Here is an 11,914-nt window from a genome sequence, read left to right as displayed (position 1 = left end):
CTCAAATCAGCTTGGAAAGCTGTCGTTTTTCAAAACAGTGGTGGATTGTTGCACAGACAGACAACCGAACCGGGGTTTGTTACTGCAACGGCAGTGATTGGAGTCAAAATACTCCGTGTGACTTCCCCGTGAATTCCCTAGCTTGATGTAGCGATAGCAATATTTCTGGTAATTACCCACGTTTTGAGGCCAACTCCGTGTGATCTGATATACTGTTATCTCTCGTGATAGTTATCATATATGTGTTTTCGTTTCAGCATCAATTAAGAAACTGTTATTCGCGCTGTACTTTTAAATGGTTGCGGCAATTTATGTTTGACGGTATACTATAGCATGGTATACGATCAACCACTGTGTTCATTCCCTACTGTAGCAGACGACGCAGCACGACAATTTAAAAACTTTTTTAATTTGACTGAAGATAATTTCGAACCCGTAAAAGAAGCAAAATACTTTTCATCGAACTGCGGTTTCACTGATATCAAAACCGAACGAACATTTTTGAGTCCTGAGATCAATCAACCACCGTTGTATAACGACGACGTACAAAGTGAACAGACCAGCAAGAGAATAAGGAACGAAGGACTGGCAAGTTATAACAAGAAATTGACGGAAGGGTTTGAACAATCTGACACTTATTATTACGGCAGCATGATGAGTTCAATCCCTACGCATCACCACCACCACGGTGCGACACAGCAAGATATATTGGAAGGCAGTGGCAGTGGACCAGCAGGCACGGGGTCCATGTACGACAACTTCTACAACCAAAATGCGATCGCAGCTCAAGCAGCAGCGGCGGCACGAGGCCCGCATGCGGCATCAGCGGGCCACCATCATTATCCATCGGCACTTGATTACCCGACAGCAGCAGGAGCGTCAAATCCGTACCTTTGGCTAAACGCAGCAGCGGCAGGTACAGCGACAATGGGTGCAGGATCCAACCCATATAATCCAGCGACTTCCTACATGCAATCCGCAACGTACGGAGCCGCGGCGGCAGCAGCAGCGGCGGGTCAACGACAGTTTTTCGGCGCTCCGGGCTTCAGTTCGGACTTCGCATGGCTTTCGCTATCAAGTCAATCCGAGTTGTTTAAGATGGTCCGACCGCCTTATTCCTATTCCGCTTTAATTGCGATGGCAATACAGAACTCGCCCGAAAAGAAACTAACTCTTTCGCAGATCTACCAATACGTGGCGGAGAACTTTCCCTTTTATAAGAAAAGTCGAGCTGGCTGGCAGAATTCAATCCGACACAACCTTTCACTTAATGATTGTTTCAAAAAGGTGGCAAGAGACGAGGATGACCCGGGAAAGGGAAATTATTGGTCGCTTGATCCGAATTGCGAGAAAATGTTCGACAACGGAAACTTCAGGTTTGAAACTTTTGTGCGAAAGCGAAAGTTTTGGTCGCCATTTTGTTTTTACAAACTTGAACGTTTAAATATTTTACTGGCCCATAAACGTACGCTATATTGGTTAACTGACAAAACAATATGATCAATTAACGCATTTTCGGTTTGGCATAATGAAATATTGATTCAATTAGTCTAAAGCTGAAAAAATTAAAAGTACATAAAATACTTTGAACCCAAAATCACTATTTTTTAATTAAAGTTATATGTAGCAAAACATTATCATGGCGCATGGACATGTGTTATGTCTTGTTATGCATTCCATCAGAGTCTTATATGAATGTGTCGGCAATCACTCAAGTGCAAGAGAATAGTTGAATGATTTTATCTCAATCATTTTAATCGGATATTGCCTGCGTCTCCCAAACAAACCGGGTTTGGCGTGTTTAGAGTCACGACTAATCCCTTCATGCAGTCATCATACGTCAAGTATGCACCACAGGTTAATTCGCTTGCGGCAAAAACTACGCTCCGCTTAAAACTTCCGCTGAGTATTGTCGTGATGCGATTTAGAAGCTCACCTAACACGTAACGACAATTTAATGTAATCGACTTAAACTTTGCACGCATTTAAGCTAATATTCCGGACGTGCCTTGCCGGAAAAAATGTTAATATTTTTGTACTTTAACGCTGGTATATAGCTTTGAAGAGAACGATGTGTAGATAGGATGTTTCGTTGCGTTTAGTCTCCGTGAGAATCAACTATATAATCTTAATCTTGGCTCGTGTCTCTTCACGGTCAAAACGGCGTTACGAGGTTTAGTTTATACGTCCACAAAAGAATTTTCGAACAGGTGCTTATGGGTTACGGGAGTCCGCTAACGCGGTCCATGTACCTCGCGTACAAAGTACGGTTTTCTAAGTACAAAAAAAACAATGGAAAAAGCTCTTTAAAAATATATAGGTATATGGGGTATTTCCTGTATAAAGTATATCATCTTGTACCAAGAAATATTAACGTTTGCGATTAAAATTCACAGAAATTGCGTTATTCCACGAAAATATACAAAACAAGTTAATATGATACGATATGTTTTTCTAGTTTACTCGAAGTTCCCAGCAATTAATCATGCGAAATATGACCGTTAAGTGCGACAACGTCACCTCGTTCGACACGGTTACTTTGTGCGCAGTCAAGCGTGAAGAATAAATGTCATTCTTGTTCATTGGTAAATGGAATATTCGGCGTTTCAATAACTAAATCTACGATTACTCATTACAGACAACGCAAATAAACAAGCTACTGGGCAAAATACGCGTCAAAAACTGTACATATTAAAAAAATATGCCTTTGGGACAATTAACGCTTTGTTTAATCCATGATTGTCTCGCCACCTTAAAGGTGTTAAACAGAATGGGGTTGTTAATATTTAAACACAGTAACCTGCAACATATACTGCTGAGATTGGTTGTTTTGTAAGACATATGCACCAGCCGGCGAGGTGTCTGTATTTATTGACGAAAGAACCGTTTTCAGTGAATAGAAAACGACTTTAGCAGGTGAATTCTCGTTCGCTTGTGTTTGTAAACCAATGTCCGGTCATTTTAAACAAACTCCGATTGCTCAAACGAACGGACGAAAGTATTTATTAATTGTTAATTTTAATCTGTGCATCTGTATGGCGGTTAATTTTGGTCATTTGGAGTTTGTCCAAAACAAAAACAACGCTTTTTATAACCGTATTGGAGGTCTTGAAGTTTTTGTAAAAAGTAAAGATAAAGCAGCTGGTACAGCTGTTCGGTCATTAATTCAAATACATTTAGGTCAACATTATTTTACACATAAATATTTTTGGTGTCAAACAGTCAAATACGGTTTCACACACGAATGCGCACCGTTGCGGTCAATCAGTAAAAATATGTATTTCGCCACCTGTGCTTAGCTATTTTGTTTCATGTGGAATATCTCAAGCTCTCCGTACACATATGTTGCATGTTACATAAACAACTAAACAGTTACGCACGAGTTAACGGTGGTGTTTGTCGGTAAACTGTATTCCTCCCTTGCCTTGTGCGTTCAGTATCATGGTCAGCTCGGTTTAGCTGGTTAGCGATCGCTATAGGTACCTGTCATGCAGTGGAGGGTAGGATAGCTGTATATTTTTCGCACGCGACGTAATTCTAATCGCTGTGGAGTCACAAGCGTGTCGGCCTTGCTTCCTGACATTGCCAGCACGTTATGAAATCGAAATTGAGACGCTGCTAGGATAACCTTGTCTCGAGATAGCGTGGGATAAATAGGATATTAACAGGAAAGAAACTAAATATGGAGGAAAGAAACCACTTTATGAGACATGAGAGTGTTTTCCTTCCCCGGTTTCCATATTTTCGGTCTAATGGGCAAATTTACTGAATGTTACACGCGCGAAATATCGCATAATTATACGGACAATAAATTATCGAGTTGCTAAAAATATAGTTTTTGATTTTATACAGGTAGCGTCATAAATTGAAATCGGACGCACGCCGTTTTATATGCTCATAAAATAAGAACTTATTTAGTTAGGTTATCTTTGCGCGTTTAAAGTGTTTGGTAGGGCGACACTTTTGCGCTTTGCTATTTAAAGTAATAAATAATGCGTAAAGCAAAATACTAACTCAGCTATATTGTACCACGTTTAATGCTATCTACGATTTACTACAACCATCGCATAAAGCCAATGGTTTTACATATATTCATGGCTAAACAGGAAAACTTACCTTACCTGTTGTATTTAAAATCAACGAAATTACCACTTTCGCCATTTTGTAAAATTCCGTTGCACAAGTACTTCCCGCGTGATTATAAAACTTATACCGCCTGAATAATTGGCCCGTATTCTATTCTATCACAACAACAATAAAGATTCCACTTTGTAATAACCCCTATATAACACAATGCAACCTGAGGTATACATTTAATTAGAGTTTAGGTTCCGAACAATAAGCGCACAAATAAACTGGACGCACTTCGGACTGCTATATAATCAGTTATGAATAATATATTGCAGCTGCTTCAACATGTTTTGCAGCATTTGAGGCGCAGACACTTCATATAAAATAAAGCTATAACGGATAACGTGTATATTGACCTGCTGGTTGAACTATAATAACTATATGCGAAATAATATTCACTAAAGCCAGCGGTTTATTGCGCTATAGCAAAAACAGATATTGCGTAGTTCTACAGCGCAAGTTTCATTTATCTTGTGTCTAATAATACTCTCGTTTTCGAGCGCTAAAATGCATATTCCTTCTGTAATGACAAAAAAATAAATTTGCTAACCGACATTTCGACACCCTAAACAGTTTTGATCAGCTGACACTAAATAAAAGTGAAAATAAAAATACACAAACAATAGTGATTCGAACGACGTTCAATCGTTATCTTATAGATAAGCAGTTAAAAGGTGCAAAAGTCCGTTTACAATAGTTTAAATAGTGGCCTGTAACTGGTCGGTTGGTACACCTGTTTTGATGTTCATGTTGTTTTATTTGACAGCTGTGGGCAGCGCATCGTTGCGGCACTACACTACTAGCCCTTCTCTAAAAACCATTTCCTTTTTAAAACCTGATATCACATACATTTTCGCGTGGAGTAACAGCGCCTCTTGTGATCATGTATGCATGATTATAAAAAACATTAAATTATATTTTAGAGCTGGTACATTTGGGAAATTATACAATATTTGCTAGTTTGGTGGACGGTGCAGTCGAATGTGTATTTTAAAACTGGACGCCATTTTATAATACATATAGAAAAATTAATGTTTAGTTTTAAAATCGTTTTATAGTGCATTAATAGTTTGTAATTTAACATCAATTTATTTTTTCAGGCGAAAACGTAAGCGAAGAGATCAAAACAACCTTCTGGGTAAGGACACGATTGAGCGTCCAGCGGATTTTAATTTGCCCCAAATTCCACCGCCTATATCCCTGCTTAACGCTGTGCAGAATAACCAGCAGGACGGAAGGATGGTATCAGAGAGCCCTACAGCTGTATCAAGTCAACACGGATCGACACAGAACAACCATCACACACAACACAACAACGCTGGTGTGGCAGGCATGGACTTGAAACATCACAACGCTAATATGTACCAAGACTCGTCTTCGATGCTCGGTGGCATGCACGTGAAACCAGAAATACAGCAGCAACATTCCGTCGAATCAATGGAGAGTGGTGGCCATGCACGGAGCCCACTGACACCAAGCGCACAACGAAGCCCACCCGCACTTGGGCACAACATGGGAAGTGGAAGCATCATGGAGGCTTGTTCTCGTTATGGCATCTCTGGTAATGGCGGAGGTCATATATCTTCTCCAACACCGACAAGTCCAGATTGCACGCATTCCGGTGGTGGATATGGTGGAAGTCGCGCAGCAGCAATGGCAATGGCACACAGTCAGCAAATTCATAATCCATACGGATCTGGTAGTAGGTCTTCCATAACTTCTCCACATGGTGCACATTGCATGCCAAACCCGTTCAACTTTAGTGTCAACAATCTCATACAACGTAACTATCCCAAAATTTAAGCATCACTTGAAATAAACACTTTGCTACAGCGAGGCAGTATCTGTCTAAAAATAACCGACTTGATTTTACATCTAACTGTTCATTGCAAACATTAAGTTCCCTTATTCTTACTTTACCTTCGTGTTTCCGACATTCCGTATTTTAACGCCAAAAAAAACTTAACTTGCTTTGACTTTTCATGGACCACATTTTTTCGTACTTATTTAAATTATCTATATAAATACCTTATTTATAACATTAAAATTTTGTAGTTTTGGCTTCATCACAAAATTGTGACAATATTTTGCTTGTGTGTGTTTCTCCTGTAGTCAACTATACTGATTAAATTTGCTGTGAGTTTGATGTGGCAAAAAATCTTTAAGCGAGAATTTGTTGCGTATATTTTTTTTCGCAGAAACTTATGAGACTGTTAGCTGGCTGAACGCGAAGTTTTATAAGTTTTCGTTTCAAAATGGTGGCGGTTATACAGCAGTGCGGATTTACTGTTTAAGACGTCGGATTTCTTTGAATTGCATTAGATTGATAGGTTTAAGCTGGTTTCATGGCGTATGTACATCTCGAGTGACGTACTAACAAAGGTTAAGACGGTAGAAAATTGATCTGTGTACATCTTACAACCAGAAACAAACAAAAAACCACCATTCCTTCAGGGTGTATAATATATACTTGTAATCTTATAAGGGAAAGCTATATAATAGGGTGGGAAAAGATGAGACACTTTTTCATTCTATTTTCTACTCCCAATTTGTTGAAAACAAAGAACATTCGAAGAATTACAAAACCGTATCCTAGCGACTGACATGGACCGTTGTTTATTGTTTAAAACACGATCACGATATTTTGATATTATATGCTAAAGGTGTCCCGTCTTACCCCACAGTACAATATTACTAATAAAATAATTAACTGAATAGGAATATAACTGGAATGAACATTGTGTTGGAAAGTTTAGCATGTAGATGCAAGTAAATGTTAAAGATATATGATCACAATTAAAACGACAGAACAGTGCAGCACATACAGTAAACTGTTGGAAGTACATTGTAAGAAAAACCAGAAAGAATGCAACTCATTGCGTAGAAGAATAAGCGGCGATAAATAAACAGAAAGGAATCACGGTACACTCTGTGTCATATGTAGCGGGGTTATCATCTCTTCAAACTTTGTTCCCTTCACATTACAGCCACGTAAGTTTGCCTCAAATAAATCACAGCCGGATAAATCACAATCCTATAAACGAAGAAACATGAAGCGGTTACATGGTGGTTGATGCGGTGACGGTATGTGAACATTGATCATCAGTAAGCATGAAGTGTAATCCATCTTATGTACATTGTTGCCACAAGATGTAATCAACATATAACTGGTGTCGTGGCACAATGGTTAAGCACTTACATAGTATTCAATATTAGTTTTGATGTTATTACTGTTGGAGGCATATTTGTGTTGTCAAAACGGTCAGTATTGCAAAAAAAACAGTAACTAACATACATGGTTACTTATGAGTGAAAACAATTGATATAAGCATGTTATAATGAATGTTGTTGTCTCATTTTCTTAAATGTTACTTTACCTCCAAGTCAGTCCCAGCTAATATTGCACCTCGTAAATCACAATTTTTGAGATTTGAATTTTTCAGAGTTGCCACTCTTAAGTTTGCCCCAGCAAGCAAACTGCCCTCAAAGTTAACTCCCTTCATATTTGCACCTGGAACCAAAAACATAATGGTCCAGTAGAAAACACCATTACTCCATAAAGTTCAGCACAATATCTTCAATGTTACCACAAAGAAAACTTATCATGGTGTTCCCTACCATGTTTTAAGAAAAAAAATGGCAGGAATTAATCTTTATAAAATAGAATGATTACCACACCTTCCATGTTGGCTTTGATACCAGATGGATCATCAAAGTTACAAGCCTTCATTGAACAACCTTCTGCATTGCAACAAATCATGCGAGCACCTTGCAAGTTTGCTCCCTATGTGAACAAAATGTACATAGATCAGCATTGGCACTCGCATACATGGTTACTTATGTGTGTGAGTGCTAGGAGAAAATACATGTCCGATTTAAAAATTCTAATCTATGTAACTAAATCAGTTAATTTTCAAAGTTAAAACTTGCTTGTGCACATGCAGTAAGATTTAATACATGGACAGTATTTTCTATTAAAAACATACATGAACAGTATTTTCTATTAAAAACATACATGAACAGTATTTTCTATTAAAAACATACATGAACAGTATTTTCTATTAAAAACATACATGAACAGTATTTTCTATTAAAAACATACATGAACAGTATTTTCTATTAAAAACATACATGAACAGTATTTTCTATTAAAAACATACATGAACAGTATTTTCTATTAAAAACATACATGAACAGTATTTTCTATTAAAAACATACATGAACAGTATTTTCTATTAAAAACATACATGAACAGTATTTTCTATTAAAAACATACATGAACAGTATTTTCTATTAAAAACTTGCAAAATTTAAATAAAAGAAACCTGTTTAAGATCTATTGTAACATACCTTTCTAAACATAATATTTTCAAAATGTTTAGCTGGAAACAGCTACATCCTTGGTACTTACATCTAAAATAGAACCAGATAAATTTGTTCTTTCAAGTGAACAGCAGTATAAATTTGCTTGCGATAAATTACAGTTGGTTAACGTGGCAAGCTTAAAATTGACATAACGCAGATCAAGGCGCGACAAATCAGCTCCAGCAAAGTTAACACCCTGTAATAAAGTCATATGGAGTTAAAGATTTTTTTAAATACAAAAGTTAACATTCTATATTGTGTTAAACAAAGAATACATTCTAATTCAAGTGCTAAATATCACACATTGATTGACTTTCTTGAGTTTTATCTACCTCACCAAAAGCAAAACTTACCCCCCCAAAAAAAAACGAAAATAGCAACACTTAAAAGTAGAATATAGTTTGGGATTCCAAAACAGCTAAAAATCACTGTATTTTTAGAACACACAAAATTGCACCAAACTTAAATACAGCAATGGTAACCTTCGTAGTAACCAAACCATTACCGATAAATCACCTGAAACCTAAGTTCACATTTTCCAGGTGATGATAGCAGGGCTTTGATAACCATGCTTCTAGTTAATGGTTCAGAATATATTTGCATCTGCTGATCCTGTTTTAGATGGTCATGGCATTATTTAAACGTATTTTTTAAATATTGCTATTATTTTAGGAAGCTAAAAACTAGAACACATTAAAACCAGTTCATGTATTACAGAAGTACAAGTAACACATACGTTGAGTAGTTTTTAAGAAATTGCTCTACTTTTTATAGACTTTAATAACTAAAAACACATTAAAACCATATGACATATTACAGATACCTTAAGTAGTTTTTCTGCTTCTTCAGCAGCAGATGTAAGTCCATAAAAAGTAGCTTCCTCCAAAATACCTGAATATCAGCAAGTATTATGAATCGTTATCTTTCCCCAAACTACAAGTTTAACCTTGAGGGTTAATGTTGGGGTTAAGGATTAGTTTTCCATGCCTCAGAAAGTCGAGAAGTGGCTCGAAGTATTCGGGCGATCTATCAAACAAATAAGCTCCATTCTTATCTGTTGTGTTTGACCATCTATCTGTGTTTAATTATACGAATATTAATTTTGCGATAAAAGTTACCATATCAAGTCTAACTAACAGTGATCCAAACACTTCAACAATTATTAGCATCATCAGTCAGGACAAAAAAAACTAAAAAAAAGCTATGAAAACCTGTACACTAATACATGTAAACATTAAATCTATACAGAAACAGCAGTACAAGAGCAAATAAGAGCTAGGTCATAAAGTTCAAAAAGCGACACAGTTATTAAGTTCCTGTATTTTTTACTTTAAAAGATTTTTTTTAATGTTTTCAATAAAATACACAATTAATTTTTTGGTTTGGGTCAGAAGAGTTCTTGGAAAAGTCAAAACATTTTGTGTAAACCATAAAAGTAAACCATAAAGTCAATATTAATATTCATATCAATACAATTATAACCTGGGTATTGGAACATTTTTGCCAGCATGCTTTCGGGATCTCGTGTGACTAGTGTTGTTCTGTATGTAGATAAAAACTTAAAGCTAAAATGAACTAGCGTAAAGTTGTTCTTGTTTGTTATATGGAACATAAAAATTATAAAAAAGGAATAATTATAAAACATGAATGCATAGTATAGTTAATGCATTTTTAAACCAATCACTGGAAGATAGGTCATAAACCTATTTCAAGTTCAGTGTAAAAAAAAATAAAAAATTATTACTTCAAAGCTAACAAAATAACGAATGAAGAGTCACTGCCGATGGAATGTCAGGTGAAGGAAAGATACACAACACTGTTTATGACAACTGAGTCTGGGAACATACTGGAAGTGATTGAAACATCGTTGCGCAATAAACCAGGTGTCAGTAAAAAAAAATAAAGTAATGGTGACCATTATAAACTAACGTATGGAAAAAAAATAATATTGGTAATGAAATATCCTATATTCAACTACACCTTAACTAGCATTACCTTGTAGTAGTGAATAGTTTACCACCAACATTTAGAGTGATCCACTCAGAACTTTTATGATTGTATTGCATCTTATTTACAGTTACATCATCTGTTCCTAGGTATATAAATATATTCAGTATCAGATTAGGTAGTTATGTTAGGCAAAAGCAATATAAAATTCTTACCAGAATTATTTGGTACTGGGTTTTCCAAGTTGTTTGCGACGTATAATAGATCATCATCTCTGAAAATAATGCACGTGAATCTTTATTTTCCACTTTCAAATATAAGCAATAAAAATGATAAGAGTAAAAAAATATTTCACTGTTATTGTAGTTAAATCAATATGGGTTCAGCCGGTTCACCAACAGTGGCAATGCTTACAACATGTAACGAAAGTATGTCAGGTACAATGCTGGGCATCTCATATATTTGGGACCTAACGTTTAATCCTCCAACCTGGTGGTTACTAATCAGTTGTATAAATTTTCAGCTATACAGTAAAAACAATACCAACTCCCATGGTTTCATGCATGGTAACTCATAAACTGACAACAGATGTTTAAAAGAAAGTTATGTTATAAAACAACTGCTTCCTTGGCCCTGCCATGTACAGTCAAATAAGCAACTTTCTTCATTCAACAATAAGTATTGTGAATGAATGTAACTTACTTTATCCTCGCGTGGCCGGAAAACGACAGTCGTTATCACATGGGTTTAACACCTCATGCCAGCTTACGAGTTACCATGTATGTTACTTTGTGGCTGATATTTTTTGGGGGATTTTTTAAATTTTTTTTCATGTATGGATGATAATTTGGACAATCCATTAGTGATCACTGGGTTGGAGGTTGGAGCAATTGCCGTTAAGTGTCTTGCCCAAGGACACATACGCCCACAATGGTAGCAGCGTCGACCCTTGAACCCATTACCTTTGGGTTCCACGCAGGCGCGCTAACCACTATTCCACGGCACCGATCACCGGACGTGTGATAAAATGGACTGAGAAGGTTAATTGGGTGGGCTACCTTATAAGATCAATATCAGTTATAGATGCACCATCTTTTGTATACAAGACGTTAACATGAGCATGGTATTCGGATTCCACTTGTTGCAGTAACTCTTGAAAAGTTGAGGGCAGAACAAAAACCTAAAAGCACAAATTTCAAGGAAGTTAAAATTTCAAATTAAATCTAATAGATTGTACCTTTTATTTACTTAAAATTATAAAGTCGTTTGGTTTAGAACTTTTAAGAACAAATTTTAACAGACTAATAGACGATTGTACTTACTTTTCCAGTTGAATGTTGCCTGGATTCAAATACTTGAACGCGAGGTTTCATTCTTTTCAAAAGAGCGAATACTTACATGGCTTCAAAAATATTGCATATACAGCTGTAAGTTTCTGCTCGGGGGAAGTATGGTAAAGCTCAGTGTTTAC

The 11,914-nt window shown here is 36.5% G+C and overlaps 2 protein-coding genes across 2 annotated transcripts; one reads left to right on the top strand and one right to left on the bottom strand.

Annotated features, from left to right (window-relative positions):
- Window positions 1-267: 267 nt before the first annotated feature.
- Window positions 268-6,178, top strand: foxi-c (transcription factor protein). The gene is given in 2 exon segments (NM_001078245.1): window positions 268-1,376; window positions 5,232-6,178. Coding segments are annotated over 2 exon segments (1,746 nt in total). The 5' UTR covers window positions 268-333; the 3' UTR covers window positions 5,935-6,178.
- A 400-nt stretch (window positions 6,179-6,578) lies between these two features.
- Window positions 6,579-11,914, bottom strand: LOC100180860 (BTB/POZ domain-containing protein KCTD9). The gene is made up of 12 exons (XM_002125931.4): window positions 11,766-11,914; window positions 11,502-11,623; window positions 10,659-10,717; window positions 10,492-10,588; window positions 9,979-10,037; window positions 9,443-9,571; window positions 9,320-9,387; window positions 9,013-9,108; window positions 8,543-8,692; window positions 7,810-7,915; window positions 7,509-7,642; window positions 6,579-7,165 (listed from the first exon to the last, which is right to left on the bottom strand). The coding sequence occupies exons 1-12, from the start codon at window positions 11,814-11,816 to the stop codon at window positions 7,049-7,051; spliced, it is 1,188 nt and encodes a 395-aa protein (XP_002125967.1). The 5' UTR covers window positions 11,817-11,914; the 3' UTR covers window positions 6,579-7,048.

This window comes from Ciona intestinalis, chromosome 8, assembly GCF_000224145.3.
Source record: "Ciona intestinalis chromosome 8, KH, whole genome shotgun sequence".
Lineage (NCBI taxonomy): Eukaryota > Metazoa > Chordata > Ascidiacea > Phlebobranchia > Cionidae > Ciona > Ciona intestinalis.
Note: the sequence above shows the minus strand (reverse complement) of the source record. Positions and strands in the feature narration are given on the sequence as shown.